Genomic DNA, 23,974 nt, shown 5'->3' with positions numbered 1-23,974 from the left:
GGTTTACCACCTTTAAGGGGAATAGAACATCAAATTGACTTTATTCCTGGATCCACCATTCCAAATAGGCCTGCCTATAGAAGCAATCCAATGGAGACAAAGGAGTTGCAAAGGCAAGTTGATGAACTTATGGAGAAAGGTTTGGTGAGAGAAAGCATGAGCCCGTGTGCCGTTCCCGTGCTTCTAGTACCTAAAAAGGATGGAACATGGCGCATGTGTGTTGATTGTAGAGCGGTCAACAAAATTACAGTGAAGTATAGACACCCTATCCCTAGACTTGATGATATGTTAGATGAATTGCATGGGGCAACTTACTTTACTAAAATTGATTTAATGAGTGGTTACCATCAAATTAGAATGCAACCAGGTGATGAATGGAAAACTGCTTTTAAAACTAAGTATGGTTTGTATGAATGGTTAGTTATGCCTTTTGGACTATCTAATGCACCTAGCACTTTTATGAGGCTTATGAACCATGTATTGCGTGCCTTCTTAGGAGAGTTTGTGGTTGTATACTTTGATGATATACTCATCTATAGCAAGTCTCTTAATGATCATATTGAGCATGTTAGGATAGTGTTACAAACTTTGAGGACAGAAAAGTTGTATGCTAAACTTAACAAATGCACATTTTGTATAGATAGACTTGTATTTCTTGGTTTTATTGTGAGTGCACAGGGTATTGAAGTAGATGAGGAGAAAGTGAAAGCTATCAAAGAGTGGCCAACTCCCAAATCAGTTTCTGAAATTAGGAGTTTTCATGGGTTGGCAAGCTTCTATAGAAGGTTTGTTAAAGATTTCTCTTCAATTGCAGCACCACTAACAGAAATAATCAAAAAGGAAGTTGGGTTTAAGTGGGGAGAAGAACAACAAAGGGCATTCGAAACACTAAAAGGGAAGTTAACTTCTGCACCTATACTTTCTTTGCCTAATTTTGATAATACTTTTGAGATTGAGTGTGATGCTTCTGGAGTGGGAATTGGGGCTGTCCTAATGCAAGAAAAGAAGCCAATTGCCTACTTTAGTGAGAAGTTGAATGGAGCACAACTCAATTATTCAACCTATGACAAAGAGCTTTATGCCTTGGTAAGAACTTTACATGTTTGGCAACACTACTTATTACCTAAAGAGTTTGTCATCCATACTGACCATGAGGCCCTAAAACACTTGAAGGGTCAAGGTAAGCTCAATAAAAGACATGGTAAGTGGGTTGAATTTATTGAACAATTTCCATATGTGATTAAATACAAGCATGGAAAAGACAATGTTGTTGCTGATGCATTATCAAGAAGATATACTCTAATTACTGCTCTTAGTTCTAAATTGCTTGGATTTGAGTATGTTAAGGACTTATATGTGAATGATTCAGACTTTGGCAACATATATGTAGCTTGTGAGCATGGAGCATTTGATAAGTTCTATAGACATGATGGATATTTGTTTAAGAACAACAAACTTTGTGTGCCTAAATGTTCTATGCGTGAATTGCTTGTGCTTGAATCTCATAGTGGGGGATTGATGGGACACTTTGGGGTACATAAGACTTATGATATGTTGAATGAACACTTTTATTGGCCTCATATGATTAAAGATGTAGAAAGAGTTTGTAACTCTTGTATTGCATGTAAACAGGCCAAATCTAAGTCTATGCCTCATGGATTATACATGCCTTTACCTGTTCCTAGTTCTCCTTGGATTGATATATCTATGGACTTTGTACTTGGATTACCTAGGACTAAACGTGGTAGAGATAGCATATTTGTTGTTGTTGATAGATTTAGCAAGATGGCTCATTTTATTCCTTGTCATAAAACTGATGATGCCAACAATATTGCTGAATTATTCTTTAAAGAAGTGGTAAGATTGCATGGGGTACCAAGAACTATAGTTTCTGATAGGGATGCAAAGTTCCTTTCACACTTTTGGAGAGTTTTGTGGAGTAAGCTTGGAACTAAATTGCTTTATTCTACGACTTGTCATCCACAAACAGATGGACAAACTGAAGTTGTGAATAGAACTTTAGGGACATTACTTCGTGCCATTGTGGGTAAGAACTTGAAAACTTGGGAAGATTGTTTGCCATTCTTTGAGTTTGCATATAATCGTAGCATACATTCTACTTCAGGTTATAGCCCATTTGAACTTGTTTATGGCTTTAATCCACTAACTGTATTAGATCTTGTTCCTTTACCTTTAAATGAACTTTCTAATCTAGATGGTGCGAAAAAGGCAGAATTGGTGAAGTCTTTACATGAGAAGGCTAGAGCCAACATAGAAAAGAGGAACAAGCAATATGCTAATCAAGCCAACAAGGGCAGAAAGAAGTTAGTGCTTATGCCAGGTGATTGGGTTTGGGTACACTTTCGCAAGGAAAGATTTCCCAACCAAAGGAAGAATAAGCTAGATGCACGTGGAGATGGTCCATTCCAAGTCTTAGAGCGCATCAATGACAATGCCTACAAAATAGACTTACCAGGTGAGTATGGTGTTTCTGCAACTTTTAATATTAGTGATTTGTCTCCCTTTGACATGGATGCAGATTTGAGGACAAATCTTTTTAAAGAAGGGGAGGATGATACGGATCCACTACTGCCAACCACCTATGAAGCTCAAGGGAACAAGGACCACAACAATGGCAATCCATTAGCACTTCCTAGTGGACCAATTACAAGGAGCCGTGTAAAGAAGTATGGAGCAACCATGTCCTTATACATTCAAGAACAAATCACACAAGAGCTCCATGACCTTGCTTTCAACAAGTGCTATGAAGAACTTGGAGGAACACCTAAGTTTCTCACATTAATAGAAGCACAAGTTGAGTGGGAACCATGTTTGGATAGCACGCCCGTGCAAGGTGGCACACCCCAGGCCGTGCAAGCTCCTGCCTTTCAAGGAACAACACATGACTCGGAGCACGCCCGTGCCATTCAGCAAGCCCCAAGCCGTGCACCTTACTGACTCTCGCGAAGGAAACTCTTCCATGCGCGCACGCCCGTGCAAGCTGACACGCCCCAGGCCGTGCACTTCTCTGCCTCTCGCGAAGGAAGTCACACCATGCGCGCACGCCCGTGCGCCTTGGCACGCCCTAGACCGTGCACTAGCCTGCCTCTCATTAACATAGTTAGTTATTTTGAGTTCTTTGCTTTGTAAATGGGTTGGGCCTCCTATAATTCGACCCCCCCCCATGATTATTTTAGCCTTGGTTTGTTTAGATTTAGTTAATCTTTAGTGGATTTGGATTAGATCTCCAAATCCTTAAGTTGTTATGATTTTGTTAGTCAACTCCTTAGTTGGTTTAGATTTGCTAAATCCTACTCCTTAGCTAACTCTAAATCCTCTAGGGATCTGGACCTCTTAGATTAGTATAAATAGCTTGTTATTTTGTAATTATAGGTTAATTTATTCAATCAATTAAAGAGAGATTTTCTTCTTCCATGCCTTTGGCGTGTTCATGTTTTTAGAGAGTGTGAGATTGCATTCTTCTAATTGCATCAAGAATCAAAGTAAACTTATCAATCTAATTGTGGCGTTTATCTTATTCTTTTTCTCTATTATTGGTGTTCTTGCTTCTTTAAGCTTTGGGTGCCATAGAGAGGGGTTTAGTTTGATCTTGGATCTCTTCCAAAACTTGTCATAGAGTTCATGAAATTTATTTTCATTGGGTTCCGCGTCAACGACTCTAAAATAAAACTCTTATAAAAGTAAAAGACTTTTAATCCGAGGATCAATAAATGAATCTAATAACGAAAACCATTTTTTTGAAATAAAATCAACTAAGACCGTTAAATTTTGCTTTTGCGAAAATAATAACATCTTCACATATCATCAATTTCAAATTCTAATATGTTGCCATATAAGCATTTATGTCTTATAAATTATATATTTATATAGATAGATAGATATATCTTTTATAATTTTTTATTTGACTTATTTTTTTATAAATATTTATTATTTTTATATGTATAATAAAAAATAACGTTTATTATAATGTACAATAATAAAGTAATAAAACAATACGACCGTCCACGTAGTTTAAAGTTTAAACCTCTCACAATTCATTTAAAATAAAATATAAATAAGCTGACTCAAGAAAAAAAAAAAGCATTATCCAAGTCTTATATTTTGAATTAAGAACTCCTCTCAAACCAACTAGTATAACAACATCTTTAATAGGCAACTTGTTATAATTTGCTTTTTGAAGAAGTAAAACTCTATTAAGGGTAACGTGAATTTTACACCACTTTACTTTACCCTAGCAAGCACCCTATGATACTACTTTTGTTTGTGAGAGAATGTGATGGTATCCTATAATATACTAGGCATGGCCATCGGTTCATTTTGAACCGGAATAGAACTGTAACGTAGATGATCGAGAACCAAACTGAAATTGTCAATTCAAAATTTTGAACCGAAACAGGAGGTTTAAAGGCCGGTTAATATTCATGTGAATGTTAAAATCTGAACTTGAACCGGTGGTTAACTGAAGGTTTCGGTCCGGTTAAACCGAAAATTTTCTATTTTTATTTTCAAAATAATAATTACTTAGCCTATTTTATACATCTCTAAAAGTCTCAATAATATTTTACTACATGATATACTTTACTTAATATTTTTTTTTTAAATACACTTTACTTTAAAAGTTAAAAATCTAAAAAGTAAAATCGTAAAAAAAGAAAGAAATATTTAGCATAAACTTATATTGTTTTTAACTTTTTTTTTTAACCTTTTAAATTGTTTACTAAGTTTAAAATTACATTCTTTTTCAGCATTTTTCAAAATTTTCTTATAATTTATTTAATTAATAACATTTAAACAAAATAAAATGATAATTTATTTGATTATTTTATAAAATTAATTAATTTTATTCTTATATGAGTATGAGCATTCTAAAATTTATTTTACATAAAATTTACCAATATTTTTTACACTCATATATTAATATTTTCGAAGGAAATATATAACATTAGAATCGATTTTTTTTTTTAAAAAATACATATATCGCCGAAAACTGTGATCAGAATCACTGGTTCTCTGAAACCGCATCGAAACTAGCCAGAACCAAAATCGGACCAAAATCAACAGTTTAGAGTTAATTCAGGTTGAACATTTTAAAAATTTTGAAGCCTGACACGTCCATACTATACATGCAAAGGACAGAGTAATAAAACGTTGAAAACAAGATGAAGTTGAAATGAGCGATCCACTTAGCATCTTATTTATTATCGTGTTTGGCCAGATTCCCGTCATTGTCAGCGCCCTATTAATTATTAAATTGATCGCTTACCAAAATGCCGTAAAGAAAGCTGAGCTTTCTGGCTTTTCACGTCCTCTGATCAGGTCAATGTTTGGTGCTCGTCAGTCTGAGACAATGGAACTGGAGGAAAATAACAACAGAAACAGGAGGCCAGTGGAATTCCTTATCAAAAAAGCATACAGTCCTCCTTCATGGGCCTCTCATCTCAATCATATACCATCTCATTATTTCTCTCTGGCTCATCTTCCTACTCCTATTCATCTCTGGAATCTTCCTAATCTACCCGATGGAACTGAGCTTTGGTTGAAAGTGAGTATTTAATTTCAAGTTTGTAGTTTCCACTGTAGCCTTTTGTTTTGATAGAGTTTATGTTGATTATAATTATCCATTTAAGCGCGATGATCTCTCGGGCTTGCAATTGAGTGGCAACAAAGCGAGAAAGTTGGAATTCTTGATGGCAGATGCAGTGGCTAATGGCGCTGATTCTGTAATAACTATTGGAGGCATTCAGAGCAACCACTGTCGTGCCACTGCCGTTGCTGCTAAGTACCTTAATCTTGATTGTTATCTAATCCTTTTCACCTCCAAGGTCCACAAACTTCTTTCTTCTCTTTGGGTATGTATTTTAGTTGAGATTTTTCTTATTTTTGTTATTTTTCTTGTATGTGTTGCAGGTTCTTGTGGACCAAGATCCAGGATTGGCCGCCAATCTCTTGGTCGACCGTCTTGTTGGAGCTCATATTCAACTCATTTCGGAAGAAGAATTTACACAAATTGGGCGTGTGGTTTGTCATTGCTTCTTCATTACCAAATTATTCTTCTTAATGCATGCCTTTCATATTTTGTAATTGTAAGTTTTGTTGTTTTCTTTTGCTCCTTTTACTATGTAACTTTTGAAATCTTAGTATCTTAGAATGACAACGACTTTGTACCTTGTTTGGTATTCTGCTTTGTTTGCGTTCTGTTTTTTTCAACTCTACCTTCTAAACCTTTCTTTTTCATTGTACCTCTTAGTAACTCCTTCCGTCCTTTCTTCCCCTTTTTATTAATCTTTTTTTTTTTTTTTTCACGTATTCTTCTTTCTCCTTTTCTTTATGCGCACATCCTGGATCCCCACCCAGCCAAACTAAAACAACAAAAGAATGGCTGCAAAACCTTCTTCCGCTCATTCTTCCTCTTTTTTAGTAATCTTTTTTCTCCTTTTCGTTATGCGCATCCTGGATCCTCTTCTCCTGATTTCTTTATCTTTTGTTTTTTTCGGATGCTTTGCTGATTTTGTGCCTATTTTTCAAGAAGAATTCTCTGCCCATCATCATTCTAGCTTTTGTGATTAGTAGATCTCTCATGGTTTCAAGCCTTTTTAACATCTTCAGTTTCTTTTTTGAACCTCAACCAATGCTTGAACCGTCGGTTTTGGTCCGGTTCCGGTTCCGGCCAGTTCTGATCATGATTTCCGGGCGATGTATGTTTTTTTTTTAAAAAAAAAAAAATCGGTTCTAATGTTGCATTTTTTTTTTTAAATATTAATATGAGTTTATAAAATATTGATAAATTTTATTTTAAATAAATTTTAGAACGCTCATACTCATATAAGAATAAAATTAATTAATTTTACAAAATAATTAAATAAATTATCACTTTATTTTATTAAATATTATTAATTAAATAAATTATAAGAAAATTTTGAAAAATGCCTGAAAAGAATATAATTTTAAACTTAAGTAAACAATTTAAAAGGGTAAAAAAAGGTTACAAACAATATAAGTTTAGATTAAATATTTTTCTCTTTTTTTACCATTTTACTTTTTAGATTTTTAACTTTTAAAGTAAAGTGTATTTTAGAAAAAAAAATCTTAAGTAAAGTATATAATGTAGTAAATTATTATTGAGACTTTTAAAAATGTATAAAATATGGTAAGTGATTATCATTTTGAAAATAAAAATAGAAAATTTTCGGTTCGAATCAGACCGGAACCGCTGGTTCAGGGCCAATTCAAGTGTAGATTTTAACATTCTCATAAATCTTAACCGGCCCTTAAAACGTTGGTTCCGGTTCAAAATTTTCAACCGACAGTTTTAATTCGATTTCGGTTCATCTACAGTACAGTTCGGTTCCGATTCAAAATGAACCTGTAGCCATACCTAATTAATACTTGCATTTTAAATGTTCTACGCTATGAATGTAATTTTCTTTTATAGAATAAGTTGTTTTGTCTTTTACATCTTCCGTACTCTGAAGTCTAAACTTCAGGCGTGCACCGACACCTACATTCCATTTCTTGCAGCACCTATACTAAATATCAGTAAGATATTTTTTCTAGTTATCTCCATTGCGATTTATCAAGAAGCAAATTGTTGAAAAATAGTGAGATATTTTACACCTAGATGTTCTCTATCTATATGTTGTTTGATGAGAGAACAGAAATCTTCTTACATTTTATAAAGAAGGAATCTTGCTGAAAATATTCTTATCTTGTTTGCAGCAGAACAATGTATAGTTTTTGATAATAAATGTACATTTACCTCTGGAGTTCTCTACCATTTTATTTAAACCGATGCCGCAAAAAATTCAGGTTGTGAATTAAATTAAATTAAATTTTATTTCACAAAATAGCTACTCATTCTATGTTTTAACTGTCAATGTGGCTTCTTACAGGCTTAACTGTCAATGTTTTTAGATATTCATTTAATTAATAGGTTTTTTTTTTTGCTCTTTATTCAAACTTTTGGTATCAGACTCTTACTAATATATTGAAAGAAAAGTTGCTAAAGGAAGGGAAGAAGCCATATGTTATTCCCGCTGGTGGATCAAACACCATAGGAACATGGTGAGTTTAGGTGGATAATATATATCTTCTTTGACATCTTATTTTGAGTTCGCAGCTATGTTTTTGACATCTTAAAAAAATTTGTATTTTATACAAATGTTCGTGAATATATATATTCTTGTTTAAGTAACGAATTTTTATTTTTCTTGAATAATGTCTTAAAAAAAATTTCATGAATTTTCCATGAGGCTTTAATTTTTCTTTTCTGAACCATTCGTATCATATAACTAAATTAAGGTTTAATCATTATTAAAATGTTTAATCATTATCAAAATCTTCTCGGCATTGTGTTGAATATATCGCTAACATGCAAGTTTTCTTTTGCTTTCATAATTGTCTTGTATTGTTGGTACTTTACATGGAAAAATATTCATGAGAAAATTTATTATGAATTTTCGAGCGTAAGACTTTAAAGGATATAGAGGGGAAAACATTATGTTAATTTTCTTTTAAATAGGTTCTTTTTTTAGTTCCGGTAATGCTTTTTCATTCAATTATATTACAAAAATTATGAATTATTCATTCATTCTAGGGGTGTCCAACTATTTGGATCAATTTGCTCAACTCGTCTAGTTTGGTTAATTCGGTTAATTTGGTTTGATGAATCAGAGATTGATTTTGGGTTTAGAAGATAAATTTGGACTTATTCGATGATGGATTATGGTTCGGTTAAAACTTAATCTAAGCCTATTAACCAAATTGATTGAATTAGAAAACAAATATTGGCGTAGATGACTGTAAATGTGTTGATGAGAGCAAATGGAACTAGATTGACCATTAAAATCTCTTTGGTCTCGTTTATGTATGTCTGTTTCCTATTCTTATAGGATCATCTGTAGATTTTTCAGTTGGAATTAAGTTCTCTTTTTTTTTTTTTTTTTTTTTTTTTTTTTTTTTTTTGTTTAAGAAAAAAAATTGTTGTGTTCTCTTCCTCACTGTACTAATAATACAGTTTTATGTTTGAATTCCAAGCAGGGGTTATATTGAAGCAATCAAGGAAATTGAGCAGCAAGTTCTTGCTAGTAATGAGAGATTAAAATTTGATGATATTGTTGTAGCATGTGGCAGGTTCTTCTCTAATCTCCGTTCCTTTTAGATTTTTATAGCAAACCCTAATTTTTTGAAAAAAAATATTTTTCCTCCCTACTTGTCTCATATCAAGTTTGATCTGTTCCAGTTTTGGTATAACAGTTCAATATTATTATAACAGATGGACATTCCTTTCGCATAAACTTTGTTGATATCCAATTCATGTATGAGTCCTCAGTGTATGCTGAGCTTTGCACTTAAATTACACGTGTTTAGCATTGACAGTCAGTTATCTGATAACAAACATGGCACTCAGGCACTAGAATGTTTAGTGCACAACTATAATCCAGAAAGCAAAAACTAATCTTATGAGTTGCTTGTGAACATAAGATGGAAATTTTTTGTGTTTTGATTTACAGTGGAGGTACAGTTGCTGGTCTGTCGCTGGGATCATGGTTGGGTACTTTGAAGGCAAAAGTATGTCTTCCTTTTTTCCGATTCTCTCAGTCAGTCTCTTACTTTTCAATTTGACTCTTCTTGCATTTTCCTATTTTTAGGTTCATGCGTTCTCTATTTATGATGAGCCTGATTACTTTTACAACTTTGTTCAAGAACTACTCGATGGATTCGGAGCAGGTGTTAACTCACATGAAATTGTGAACATTCAAGATGTGAGTGCTTTATCATATGAAATACTAGTGAATGCATTCCTTTTTTTTATTTATTATTATTATTCCCCTCTTGGCTACGTAAATTGTATGTCAAAAAATACGATAATGTCGGTGTAAGTGCAAATACATTTAGATGCTGCAACTAGAAAAGGAAAATATCCAAAGATAACATCATCAAGCAGATAAAGATATCTATGGAAGCGCTCTTCGCCTTCCACTCTTAAAAAATAAAAAGAATAATCATCAAGTCAATTTCAGTTTTTGATACGTGTAAAACTATCGTGCTGATCTCACACTTTTCATTACAAGTTCTAGGTGGTGTTCATTTGTGGAAAACTCTTTTGTTTTCCATTTTCCATGGAAATGGAAAAGAGAATTAGAGAAAATGGAGATTAGATTCATTTATAATAATCGGAAAATTATTTCCTAATTTGACAAAAAGAAAAAATGTGTTTTTTTTATATATTTTCTATATGGTTTATTGTTTATATTTTTTTATATTATTTATTTTTTATCTTAAATTTTTAATTTTAATTTTTCAAATGTTATACTCTCTCCATTCCATATATATACGGCTGATTTTGACTTTGATGGTCCAGTTGTCAAAATAATCATATGTTATTAATCACATATGGTTAGAATGGTAATTAACCTATTTCAAAATTTTAATTTTTTTAACCTATTTTGTCCTCCTCAAAAATATTGTTAGAGTGATCAATTTAATTGTTATTTCATTTTGTTAAATTTAATATTGTTTTGGTCAATTTAACTGCATTGTCCAATAATCATATTCTTTCCCTCTTACAGGCCAAAGGTCTAGGATATGCAAAGAACACCTCTGACGAGCTTAAGTTTGTCCAGGAAGTTGCTACAGCTACTGGCATTATTCTAGATCCAGTTTACAGGTACAGTAACAAATTCTACCGCAATTCCCAAGTTCTCATGCATGACATTTTTTTAAATCTATTCTGTGATAGCTAGTCAATTGAGACGGTGAATAATCGGTCGTCTCCACAATGTGTGGAATTAGAATAGTTTCTTCCATATTTAAAAGGGCTGATGTCATCAAATTTAGTCTGGAAAACAAGCATGATTAAAATCTGAAATCTGGGAGTAGGAGTCAACAACTAGACATTTTAATTTCTTGATCTTAAAATTTGAAAATCGTCGAGTTAACAGTTCAATGGTGTGATTCTTTTTAGCGGGAAAGCTGCTTATATATGGAATGATGAAAGACATGGCAGAGAATCCAAGAAAGTGGGAGGGTAGAAAGATTCTCTTCATACACACTGGTGGATTCCTTGGACTTTATGACAAGGTCAACCAGATGTCGTCATTGGTAGAACATTGTGTGCGAATGCATATTGATGAATCTGTTTGAAGGAAAGATGATACTGCAAAAATGTTTTAGAGAAACATTATGGTTGGAACCATTAGGGGGGGAAAAAAGAGGAACATAAATTAAGATGATAATATTTAACTTTCTTAAAGGTGAAAATATATATTGGTTCTTAAATAATAATAAAATTAAGATAGGAGAGCCTTTATGTTAATAACTCATTTTGAGATTCTTAAATTATGATTTTATTAACATTTTTATTATTGCATTCAAATTAAGATACGAGAGCTTTTTTTTAGATGTTAATTGATCGAGAAAAGATGAAATAGACCTGTATAAAAAGAATTTGAAAATTGAAAGATGTAAATCGATCTTTACATTATAGCAAATTATTTATTTTATTACCATCTTGGGCATATATAAATTCATAAAAGCCCATATATTATAATATTAGCTTGCTAGATCTATATGTGCCACATTTTTTTTTCTAACTTAAAAATATATATTTTTATTTTGAGAATTTAATGATTAAGAAAGAGAGAAAAGGATAAAAATCCTTAAATTTCTAAATCCTCAAAATCGAATTCTTGAGCAATGAGTAAGTTCCTGAAGAGGACAATTGACAAAAGAGAAGAAGATAATAAGTTCCAACGATCGTTATTCGAACTCTTCAATAGCTTGAAGTCATAGTGCCTCTCATGCTTAATACGATTATGAAGGAGATTTAGTTGAGGAAGAAGAGGAGAAGAAGGAAAGAGCATTTGTGGCTTGTTTATTGAAATGGACAATGAGTTTTGTTTAGCGAAAGTGGTAGTGCCCCAAGACAAATCTTATGCGGTGAACCAGGACAAATTTTATGGGTAAGCAGAACAAGTAGACAATAGGAGATGGCAATGGCGATAGAAGGTTTTTGGTGTGCTGATTTCGTTTTGTAGGAGGATTGTGTTTCTCCTTCTACTTTTACTAGTACTAGTTCAAATTTGCATAATAATAACGAATCTGGTTCAATCAATAGAAGTTCAAGCCATTCAAGTTCTTTTTTTTTTTTTTTTTTTTTTTTTAATACATGTGTAAGTAAAAGAAGAGGAAGATTGGATTTGAAAAAAAAAAATGGAACTAATGGTTGTGATTGTACTCAAAAAAATTTTTTTTTCCTTCCCTTTTCTTTTTAAATTTTAAATCAATATAATATACGATAATTATATTTCTAGAGCTAAATGTTACGCCCCGCACAAGCAGGACAGACATAATTGCAAGGAAGCCCCTACAATTTATAAACAAGGCTTCCCTTTTCTTCAATTAACGGCTGTTTTCGCACCGCCCCGAGCGACCCGAAAAACGCGCCTTTTAGTTTTTGATTGGAAAAGTGATTTTTATTATCGAGTAATGGTGACAAAATCTTTTAAGTATGATGCCGATAAATCGGTCTTATAAAATATTTGAATCGCCACCTATTATTTCGGTAATGGGACCGTTTCCAATTTTATAAAAATGACTCCATTTTAAACCCAATTTCATTTTAAGGCCAAATTATTTTAAAAACTGGTCAGGCGCATCAAGGCGATTCTGGTTAAGGGAATTGGATACGTCGGCCCGTTGGAAGCCGACGCCCGCAAAAATCGGCCTCTTTTAACCTACAATTTCTAATTTATTTTAGTTAGAAAAACCAAATTATTTATTTACTTAAACCCAACCCGAATGAATCGAACCGAGTTCCTATGAGGAAAATTAATTAATCGTCCCATTCAAATTCATTTAAATTCAATCATCGCATCCATAATCATTTAAATCATCCACACCATCCAAACCAAAGCAGTTAAATCAAAATAAATAAAAGACCCGCTCTTGCCTTATGGTTAAAGGCGGGCTACAAACCAAACCTAAAAATACATTCTACCCGATTAAAAATTTTAAACCGAAAGCCAAAAACCTAAAATCATGCATAATTACATTTTAATATACTAAACTTAATTAAATTGCAATCTGCCCACAATTAGTTGTCTTCGGATTTATTAAAAGAATTAAATTTGATTTTTTGTATAAAACTATCATTTTTCTTAAAAGGATAAAAATCATTTCTGGAACCCTAGAACAGTCGCGTCACGCAGCTGTCTTTGGAAGAACAGTCGCGTGACCTAACTGTTCTTGAAATTCCAGATCCGTCAAACGTATATTTTAGATCCGTTAATTAAAAATAATATATTAAAAATAAAGTGAAATCGCGAATATGAACAGATCCGTCATGTAGCCTCCGGATCCGTTACGGATCCGATAGCTGCGTGCGCAACTAGTCTAGGTAAAGAAACGGTATTTTGGACATGAACAGTTCCGTCATGCAACTGCCAATTCCGTTACGGATCTACTGGCTGCGTGACGCGACTGCTCTGGTCCGTGCTTACTTTTTAAACAACCTTTTTTATGTTTTTCTTTTATCTAAACATGCTCTAATAAAATCCAAAAACGATCAAGAGTGGACAGAATACCGTTTAACTAAGATTAAACTAATAAAGCAATAATAAAATAAATAATTATGAATAAATGACTAAAAATATAAAGAAAAGTTTGAGGGAATTACCTAACCCTTAGACTAAGGATTGTAAATAACTTGAACGCCTTAAAGAGTGAAGGTTAAGCCGTTCCAGAAGTCTTTTCCACAAGGATTTAACACTCACCCTTTTCTCTCTTACTTTTTCTTCTTTTTTTTGATTTTTGTTTTTAACCTAATTGATGTCTAATGGCTGTTTTTCTTCAAGGGAACTCAGAAGAGTTTCTGGAGAAAAACCTAGTTGCAAGTGTATGTTTTTTATGCCCTAAAATTCTTGTCCCGAATAAGAGATAAAACAATGTATTTATAGAGGTAGGGCAACAGGGGATAGCTGCGTCACGCAACTAATGGCTGCGTGACGAACCCGATAGTTGCGTGACCCAACTCACTTTCTGGACCGTTGCCACGTACTCAAACATAATGAAAAACCGTTATGTCGGCTTTCACGGTGATGTCATCTAGATTGGAGCTGCGTGACGCAACTGACAGTGCCGTCACGCACCTAATAGCTGTGTGACTCAACTCTTATGCAATCCAGCCATATTTAAATTGGTCTAAATTAAATCCTGGATTAAAAAACTTTTGGACAGCCGTGACCCTTCATTCTGCGTCCTTGTATCATCACTAGGTTAGGTGGGGGTATAAAGACACGCGTCAACAGTTTGCCCCCCCACTTTATCATTAATTATATAGACGATTAATGTTAAAGTGGCCCATTGACGCACCTTCAACCTTGGATTTGAATGAAACGGTTGTCCTGATCATCTGGTCACGTTCAAAGCTCAGTCTGATCGGCTTTGTTGGCTCCAGTCAGATCGGTAACGATCTCCAAAACTCGGTCTGATTGGTTTTGGAGATACCTTTAAGGCTCGGTCTGATTGGCTCGAAGGATTTTGATTTGGTTGCCCTGATCAACTTTGTAATCCACCATCATTAACTAAGAAAAGAATCCAAACAACTTCGTAATACACCATCACTGCTTGGTGGGACCAAACGGCTTCGAGAAACCATCACCGATTGGTCATTGAGATTGCCTTGATCAGCTTCGCAATACACCATCACTAATCAGGAAAAGGATTGACTCGATCAGCTTCGCAATACACCATCACTAATCGAGAAAAAGATCCAAACAGCTTCGTAATACACCATCACTGCTCGGTGGGCCCAAACGGCTTCGTGAAATCATCACCGGTTGACCTGAAAATATTTTTTTTAAAAAAAGGAAAGAACAATTTCTGTGTACAAACAGATCTTGCCTTTGTTAGATGTTGGAGCATCACATGCCCCCATGCATTAATAATCATAAACTTTGAAATTTGAAATTTTGCATCAGGGCAAAGGGTAATTTCTGTATACAAATAGATCTCGCTTTGTGGGTCCAAAGGGCAATTTTTGTATATAAACAGATCTCGCTTTGTGCAATTTCTGTATACAAACAGATTTTGCTTGGTGCAATTTCTGTGTACAAACAGATTTTTTTTCTTAGTGCAATTTCTGTATACAAACAGATTTTTTGGTGCAATACAAACAGATTTTTTGGTGCAATTTCTGTATACAAACAGATTTTGCTTTGTCCAAAGCTCGATTTAATCGGCTTTAGAGGATTTGAAATTTGAAATTTTGCATCAGGGCAAAAGATTTTATTTTTGCCCCCAGTCCGGAATCCATCCCAAGACCAAAAATATTATCTTTTAAGCAAACCTTGAAAATTTTAATTTTTATCCATTGCAAAAATTTTGAAATTTTAGCAAAAATTTTGCTAAATTTTTCTAGTCCCCAAGTTTTCAAGTATACCCTTCCTGATGTGGTGTTTAAAGAAAAACTTACCTGAGGGTATTTGATGATTTTGATGAGCTTGCCCCCTGTGTGGCGAGTAGATAGAATTTATTTGCAGTATACGAGCCGCACATCAACTCCAAATTGCCTGAATAAGCCGACTTGGGCTTTGATGGATTCTTGACGGACTTGGGCGCTTTATTCGGATGCCAAATGCCCATCTGTTGTGTCTCTGGATGCTTTCGCCGCTATTTTTCTATTTGATTCCTATTTTCTGCACTTAGAGGCAGCAAAAGACAACAAATCTTTTCTTTCGAAATTATTTGCTTGATTAGCATTTAGGCTTCCTGCCCTTGGATTAAGAAATGAAAGCATATTGTGTAAACTCTTTTTTTTTTTTTTTTTAACTAAGAATGGAAACTTACATTATTGACAAACAATGGGGTGATCATTTTATCACCTGCAATATTCAGACAGATAAAATATGCAACTTCCTCATGTATGCATGAACCTATTTAAGTGCTAAGGTTTTTATTCATGGTTTTTTCTCTATCGATCCTTTCAAGGAAACCACCGAGAAAATAGCATTCGACCTCCTGATCGCCGTCTGAAAGAATCCAACACGTAGGCAGGACCAATAGCCAAACATCTTCAAAACAAATGAGCAAATGCTGACCATATAGGCAGAGAGGAAGGTCTTGTAGTCAACAATCATACCCCAGAAACAAAAGGGAAGAAAATTTTGAAACTCAAGCTCTTTATTGATCTCACTTCTTTCGACATTATACAGAAGTAAAGAGAAATTATTTTAATACAATGGTCATTCATTCTAACTACTCATTCACCTATTCTCCTTCTAGTCAGGTTGATGGCATTGAGCAATCAGTCGCAAGTTTGTCACGAATGCATGGCATAGATTTTGCATTTGAACTAAGCACCATGCATTAATCTCAAAAAATTTTTATTTTATTTTTTTACACTCTAACTTTTGCCTAGGCCGCCTTTTATGGGTTTTCAACCTAGCGAGCTTATTTCTTACCTAGGTCGCCCTTTCAGGTTTTCAACCTAGCCCTCTTTTTTTTTTTTTTTTTTTAATCGAAATCATCATTTCAGACATAGAACCTTTTCATTTGGTCTTGATTAATGATCCGATTAAAAGGCTTCCCTTCTGTAGTGACCAATTCAGCAGCACCTTTGGCCAATAACTTCTGAATTCTGAACGGTCCATGTCAGTTGGGTCTGAATTTCCCTCTAGGATAACTCTGGGATTCGTGGTCCAACATTCTGACCAGCATTAAATCTCCATTTTTCAAAGCCCTTGGATGTACCCGCTTATTGTAGAACGAGCAATCCTTCTCTTTCTCATCTGATCCTGGAATCTGGCATTCAATCTTCTGCCATCTAAAAGCGCCAGATCTTCATACCTTTTCTTGACCAATTCTTCTTCGGTCAGACCAGCTTCCACAAGAACCCTGAGAGACTTCTTTTCAAGCTCTACTGGTAACACTGCCTCCATCCCATATACAAGCTTAAAAGGAGAAGCTCCGTTCACTGACTTGAAAGTAGTTCGATGCCCCCAGAGCGCGAAAGGAAGTTTCTCAGCCCAACTTCTATACTTCTCTCACATTTTGGACAGAATTCTCTTAATCTCCTTATAGGTGGCTTCCACTGCACCATTAGCTTGAGGCCGATAATGAGAGGAATGGTGATGCTCAACCTTATATCTGTATAACAACTGGCCGACGTCTGCTTGGAAATGAGAACCATTGTCTGTGACTATGTGATGAGGGACACCATAGCGACAGAAAATGTTCTGCTCAATAAATCTAGCCACTTGTTTGGCAGTCAGAGTTTTGTAGGATTGAGCTTCGATCCACCTAGAAAAGTAGTCCACTGCAACCAAAATATACTGATGACCATTCGACGTTGCCGGCGTGATCTTGCCAATGATGTTTATACCCCAAGCTGAAAAAGGCCAAGAAGGAGTTGTTGGATGGAGTTCAATAGCAGGCAGTGGCTTTTGTTATCATGGTGCTGGCAGACTTTACAATGACGTACATAATTGACATAATCACCTTCCATCTGTACCCAAAAGTAGCCTTGCCTCATGATCTTTCTGGCCAAACTCATGCCACTCAAATGAGTACCACAGACTCCCTCATGGATCTTCTTCATTATCTCTTCTCCTTCCTTCTTGCCTATACATCTTAGCAGCATTTCGTCCCAGGCCCTTCTATATAGTTCACCATCGGCTAGGACATAATTCAAAGCCATTTTTCTTAAAACCGATCGGTCTTCTTTTGTGGCATCATCAGAAAAGGTTCCATCTTTCATGTACCGTAGAATATCCGTAAACCAAGGTTCTTCCTCTGACTCAACCTGATTCACAAAATGTTCTTCATAGCATGGGATATTTGCTGCGGTAATGATAAATGGCTTCTTTGGGACTTTACTCAAATCTTGCCATGCTGACGCTAGGTTTGCCAAGGCATCTAGGATTCTGTTATGAGTTCTTCCTATGTGAGTAAAGGTGATCCTGTCAAAGAGTGCTGCTTTCTTCAACAAGTACTCAACATAGGGCTTCAACCTTTCTCCCTCCACTCTCCATCTCTCGTTAGCATGTTCGATAACTAATAGTGAATCTCCTATCACTTCAACTTCCTTAGCACCTGATGCAAGAAGAGAATCAATTCCCATGATACACGCTTCATATTCTGCCATATTATTGGTGACTGGAAACAACAACCTTTTGCACATTGTTGTCACCTCGCCATTGGGTGCTTCTATCACAATACCAGCTCCAGCTCCATTTCTATTAGTTGACCCATTAATGTATAGTTTCCAGCCCCCCTTTTCAACGCATAACAAATGTTCATCTGAAAATTCTAATTCCCATGATTCATCATCTGCAATGGGATTCTCAGCCAGAAATTCTGCAACAACCCGACCTTTGACCGTCTTCTTCGTAACAAACTCCGCATCTATACTAGACATTTGAATTAGCCATTTGGACAGCCGTCCTTCTAGAGTAGGTGTCTTCTGAAGATACTTCATAGGATCAATCTTAGAAACAAAAGTGACCCGGAAGGAATCAAAGTAAGGCCTCAATTTCTTGATCGACCACACCACTGCCATACATGTTTTCTCTACCAAATTATACTTTTCCTCGATGGGCAGTATGTAACGCCCCATTTTTCTGTGTCTGAAATAGTAAGTTTACCAGTGTGTGAATAGTGCCACCAGTCCGGAAGTCGATATTATTTTGGTCCGAAAAAAAATTACTATGTATGTTTAATATTGTCTTTAATATTTTTGGAGTATGTATACATTATTTTTATGGGTAGAAAGTAAGTAATGAATATTTTTGGAGAAGTTAGATAATTAGTGAATAGTTAATTATAGTGTTAAATTAATTAAGGAACTTAGAGGCAATATTTTTATGAAGTAAATAGAGATGGTGTTATATTAAGTAAGGGAATAAGAGAACTTATTTTTAAGGATTACATTTAAGAATTTTGTGGAGAGAAATAATATTTTGAAGGAAATAAATTGGAGAATATTTTTAGCCATTGGATTAGATTACCATTGACTTAATCGTAGCCATCCAATTATGTTGAGAAAAGACTAAAATACCCTTTTGCTCAATGATTTGAGCAACCATTTTCTCTTCATCTTTTTATCTTCAACGTGAATGATTTGAGCAACCATTTCTTTCTTTCTTCTCTTCCTTGGCCGAACCATATGCACTCCTTCTCTTCCTTATTGTTTTCAATTTCTCACAAAAAAATCACTCTAACTAGACCATATGAACTCCAACCAAGACCTTCCTCTTGAAGATTCAAGGTTATTATTGAATTGGAGCTTAAAGATGTGCAGAATTTTTAAGGGGTAATTAAAAGGTGAGCTATCTAAGGTGGCTAAATGCAAGACTCAAGTTTGATTTGGTGACTTTTGGGGTGTTCCAAGCTTGATTTTGAGGTAAATGTTCATAAACACTCTTACCTTGTTTAAATTTTTAATTTTGTGAAGTTGATACTATTTTGTGAAAATTGGGAATTTTATATGAAATGTTTGATTATTGAATTTTGGTGGTATAAATGTGTTCTTGGGAGATTTCTAAGCATGCCTATATGTTAAGTTGATGAGGAAAACATTTTCTTCTTCATCTTCCAAGAGTGGCAGAACCTATTGATGAATATGATGATTATTTGGAGATGTTGGAAGTTTGGAGTTTAATTGGGAGTGATGTTAAACATGACATAATATTTAGCATACAGGATGATATCAGCATGACAGGACATAGGTTCAACCAAATTGTAGCGTCTCGGCTCAGTTCATTCGGGTTAATGGATGGATCGGGAAGGGATGTTACACAGTAGTTTCTTACTAATGTAATAAATGGCCTTTTCTACTCCAGTAGCATCCGGCTTTGCCAACATAGCTCCAACCCCTACATCCTCTATAGACAAGTACAGGATCAAAGGCTCTCCCGGTCTAGGCGAACTCAACACTGGTGGATTCATTAAGTATTCCTTTATATGATCAAAGGCTTTCTGATAATCCTCGTTCCATCTGACCGGTTGGTTCTTCCTGAGCAATTTGAAGATCGGGGCACAAGTGATAGATAACATAGAAATAAACCTACTGATATACTGAATCTTTCCCAAGAAGCTTCTCACCTGACGTTCTGTTCTTGGCAGTTCCATATCTTGAATGGCTTTTATTTTGTCCGGGTCAATCTCAATCCCGTTAGGTCCTACAACAAAACCTAACAACTTTCCCTTCGTTACTCCAAATACGCACTTCTTGGGATTGAGTCTTAAATTGTACTGTTTGACCCGTGCGAAGAACTTTTCCAAAATCTTCGTATGTTCTTCTTGCGTTTTTGTCATGATCACCATATCATCGACATATACCTCCAAACCTTTATGGATCATATCATGGAACAAAGTTATAGCCATTCTCTGATATGTTGCCCCAGCATTCTTCAACCTGAACGGCATCACCCTATAACAGAAGGTCCCGAAAATCAGTAGTGAAGGCAGTTTTATGCTTGTCAACTAGAGCCATCAGGATTTGGTTGTACCCGGAGAATCCGTCCATAATGGAATAACATCCCATTCCAGCAGCACTGTCGATCAAAACATCTATATATGGAAGTGGGAAGTCGTCTTTAGGCGAGGCTTCGTTAGATCCCTGTAGTCGACACAGACCCTTAGTCTCCCATCCTTTTTAAGCACAGGAACTATGTTTGCTAACCACTCAGGATAATGTACTACTTCTAGGAAACCCGCATCTAGCTGCTTCTGGACCTCAGCCTTGATCTTGTCTTGCCACTCTGGTCTGACCCGTCTCCTTTTTTGCTTTACTGGCTTAATGTTCGGATCAGTGGGGATGAAATGTTCGACAATTGACCTGTCGATTCCTGGCATATCGACATAGCTCCAAGCAAAGACCTCTGAATTCCTCTTAATACATTCTTGGAGATCCTGTCTGAGTTCAGGCTTAAAGTCTGATCTGATTTCAATTATTTTGGGATCTTCGGTGGTGCTTAGGTTAAATGCAAAATGATGCAATGCATTTATGTCAAATATGTGTGTGGTATAATCAATGCCATGAACGTGACAATCAGGGAAACAAGAAAACAAGTAATCAAAATTCACTTCCATTGATTGAAATAATAAAGGGAATCCATCCAAATCGTTCTCAAAACAATAATCAGAAAAACAAAAAACAGGATTAATAACTGTTCAATACATTCATCACAACTGTCTTTGATGGCTTGAATCACTTCATCAGCATCCAGAGCATCCTCTGTTTCTGGGGTAGCTTTCTCTTTCTTCTTCAGCATCTTCCTCTCAGCTTCTTCTGCATCTTCAGCTGTTAGCAATGACTGGAGGATCCTTGCCTTGGACTTCTGCTCTTGCACCATCCTTGAAGCTTCGTCCCCAATCCCGAGGAAGTCTTCAAACTCAGGTATCTTCTATGACCATTCTGTGCCATTGCCTGTTTGAACCATGCCAACCATGAACTGTGTGCCCTCTACCAACTGCTCAAAGGAAGGCTCTGGAGACTTAATGAGCTGCTCCTCAAAATCTGTCATGAAGATCTCCAAACTAAGATATGTCTTTCCTCTGCTTTGAAATTCCCCAGAAGCCTCTGGGATAAAGAAAATCTTGTTCAGTCCCGGCTCTTTTATCGGAGAGTGGACTTCATATTTCTCTTTCTTTTTATTCTCTGAGTACCCCAATCCACATCAACCTTGCTGACCATGTGATGATGGCACAGGTTCAAATCTTCCTTGTAATTCTCGGCCCAGCCCTTTACCGTATTTCCATTGCATCTTCTTCATCATTTTACAAGAGAAAGGGCTCATCCTGTTGACTGCACTCTTGTCTTCAGTGATTATAGCATCATAAATCATAGCCACCTGAAAACCAGATAAAGGCACAGCAGCCTCTAAACCTTCCACAGCAGCCACATTCAGACCTTCTTGCGCATTAATAGTTACCACATCAGTGCCCCAGGGTACCTTGACTTTTTTGTGCAATGTGGAAGGAATTGCACTCAGAGGATGAAGCCATGGCCTTCCCAACAGCAGAGCATAATTAGCCAAGATGTCCAAGACTACTATGTCCACCCAATTTTCTATGGTTCCTGTCGAAATCTTTGCCCTGAAGGTTCCCCTAGCGCTACGCATGGTGTTATCATAGGCTTTAACAACCATGTTAGATGGCTCGAGTTTCGACTCTTCAATCTTAAATTTGGACAACATCTTCAGTGGGCATACACACAATGCCGACCCATTATCAACCATCACATTGCGGGTTTCTTGTCTGTTAACAGCAACCTGAATGTACAGAGGCTTAAAGTGATTCCTACCTTCAGGAGGGAGATCAGAATCACAGAAGGTTATCTCACCAATCCTGCGTTGCAGCACATTAATCATATCCACGCTCTGGATTCTCGCAGGAATTCTGACAAACGTCATGGCCTCTAACAAAGCTTCTCTATGTTCTTTTGAAGCTATCAGTAAATCCCATAGTGAGATGTCAGCCTTAGTCCTCTGTAGCTGACTCAGTACCGAACTTGCTGTTACGCCACTTGGTATTTTGTTTTGACTACTTTCGCCCACTTCAGTAGCCTTCTTTTGTGCTTTCCCCACTTCATCTTCCTTCTTCTTCTCCTTGGGCTGTTCTTTGCCCTTATCTGTTGCTTTCTTCCCTGTCCCATCGACGACAACTCCTTTTCCTTTAGACTGGGAATTGTTGTCCGGGTTATACACACGACCGCTTCGGGTCAAGCTCTGGATGCCAACTTCATTTACATCCTCATCACTACTATAGTACCATTGGTCTTCTTGATCAGCCAAACTTTTTTGAATTGCAAGCTGAATCTGCTCATCTTCATTATCTGGTACTTCTCCCACCTGGACTGTGATGCTCTTCTCAATTTCAACTTTCACCGGTGTCCTTTCTACCTCCTCCTCACTGCTGCAATCATCCCAGATGTTCAACATGGCACACATTTTCTCCTCCTATTCTGCTTCTGCCAATACTAGTTCTTCCGACAAACCACTTCCGATTGCATTAACTGATCCACCCGCTTAAGGCTTATGAGGTGGATAATTATATTGGTATTGCGGTAAGGGATTATTCTTTGTGCTTGGCTTATTGCGTTCAGAAGGTTTGGTAATCTTCCCACTGTCTATTAGATCCTGTATATCATGCCTAAGCTTGAAGCAGTCATCAGTAGAATGACCCTTACACTGGTGATACTCGCAGTCCCGATCCAGGAACCTACCCCGAATAGGCTTAGCTGGATTAACTGGTAATTTGGACAGCATGCCATTCTTGATGCAGGATCTCATGACTGTGCTTAAAGGTCTGCCCAAGTCGGTGAACTCCCTTCTCACTTTCTCATTGACAGCTTCAACTGTATTGCTACTCCCCGATTGGTTTGTAGCATTATTTCCAGCATTTCTACTTTGATCATTGTAGGAGGACCGGTAGTTACCAAACCCTCGGCTCTTCTTCTTTTCATCTTTGTATAGCTCTTCAATATTCAGCCTGGCCCTTTGCACTAGAGAAAAATTAGTGAGAGGTTGGGCCAGCACCCTTTCCTTGAAGTAAGGCAGCAAGCTTCGACTGAAAATCCTGATCAGTTCTTGGTCCTTTGGCCTTATTTGGACATGAACAACTTTGTCCTCTATCTCCTGTAATAGTCAGAGAAGCTTTCATCCTTCTCTTGCCTCAAGCTCTCCAAATCACGCAGGCCAAATTCATCACTGTCATCTGTTTTGAAGTGCTTGAGGAAAGCAGTTTGTAGCTTCACCCAATCTCGCTGTGTTTTTGCATCCAGGCTATCATACCATCTCCTGTAGCTCTTATGCAATGTTTGAGGAAACGCCCGTAAGACATCTTCCTCGTCATACCGGTTCATCTGGGCAACCCGAATGAACTCAAACAGATGGGACCGTGGGTCATTGTCTCCTTCAAATAAGGTGTGCTTGAAGGTCTTGGCGGAAGTAGA

General features: G+C 36.2%; 1 protein-coding gene and 1 pseudogene across 2 annotated transcripts; one reads left to right on the top strand and one right to left on the bottom strand.

Moving 5' to 3' along the window:
* Nucleotides 1–5,334: 5,334 nt before the first annotated feature.
* Nucleotides 5,335–11,208, top strand: LOC149494190 (D-cysteine desulfhydrase 1, mitochondrial-like; annotated as a pseudogene). Its single transcript, XR_016321961.1, has 9 exons — nt 5,335–5,563; nt 5,649–5,843; nt 5,929–6,039; nt 7,991–8,082; nt 9,058–9,150; nt 9,531–9,588; nt 9,669–9,782; nt 10,590–10,687; nt 10,985–11,208. The product of XR_016321961.1 is annotated as a D-cysteine desulfhydrase 1, mitochondrial-like (transcript).
* Nucleotides 11,209–17,063: 5,855 nt separating this feature from the next.
* LOC105641168 (uncharacterized) lies at nt 17,064–22,970 on the bottom strand. Its single transcript, XM_089725418.1, has 8 exons — nt 21,704–22,970; nt 21,449–21,601; nt 21,190–21,322; nt 20,294–20,449; nt 19,855–20,032; nt 18,238–18,478; nt 17,896–18,156; nt 17,064–17,218 (listed from the first exon to the last, which is right to left on the bottom strand). Exons 1-8 carry the CDS (start codon nt 22,968–22,970, stop codon nt 17,064–17,066), a joined length of 2,544 nt encoding a protein of 847 aa, XP_089581544.1.
* Between the last annotated feature and the right edge of the window lie 1,004 nt (nt 22,971–23,974).

This window comes from Jatropha curcas, chromosome 8 (assembly GCF_041381405.1).
Source record: "Jatropha curcas cultivar XTBG-Jc1 chromosome 8, XTBG_Jcur_1.0, whole genome shotgun sequence".
Lineage (NCBI taxonomy): Eukaryota > Viridiplantae > Streptophyta > Magnoliopsida > Malpighiales > Euphorbiaceae > Jatropha > Jatropha curcas.
The sequence above is the reverse complement of the archived record's forward strand: the minus strand, read 5'-3'. Positions and strand labels throughout refer to the sequence as shown.

Excerpts from the sequence above, each read along its gene's own strand:
- LOC105641168 (XM_089725418.1), bottom strand. The coding sequence starts at position 22,970 with ATGTGTGCCATGTTGAACATCTGGGATGATTGCAGCAGTGAGGAGGAG. Across the intron at positions 18,157-18,237 it reads TAGAAATGGAGCTGGAGCTG|AATATGAAGCGTGTATCATG; the intron begins GTATTGTGATAG and ends ATAATATGGCAG. Across the intron at positions 17,219-17,895 it reads GTCAGCATGGCAAGATTTGA|TCACAGACAATGGTTCTCAT; the intron begins GTAAAGTCCCAA and ends CTCATCACATAG.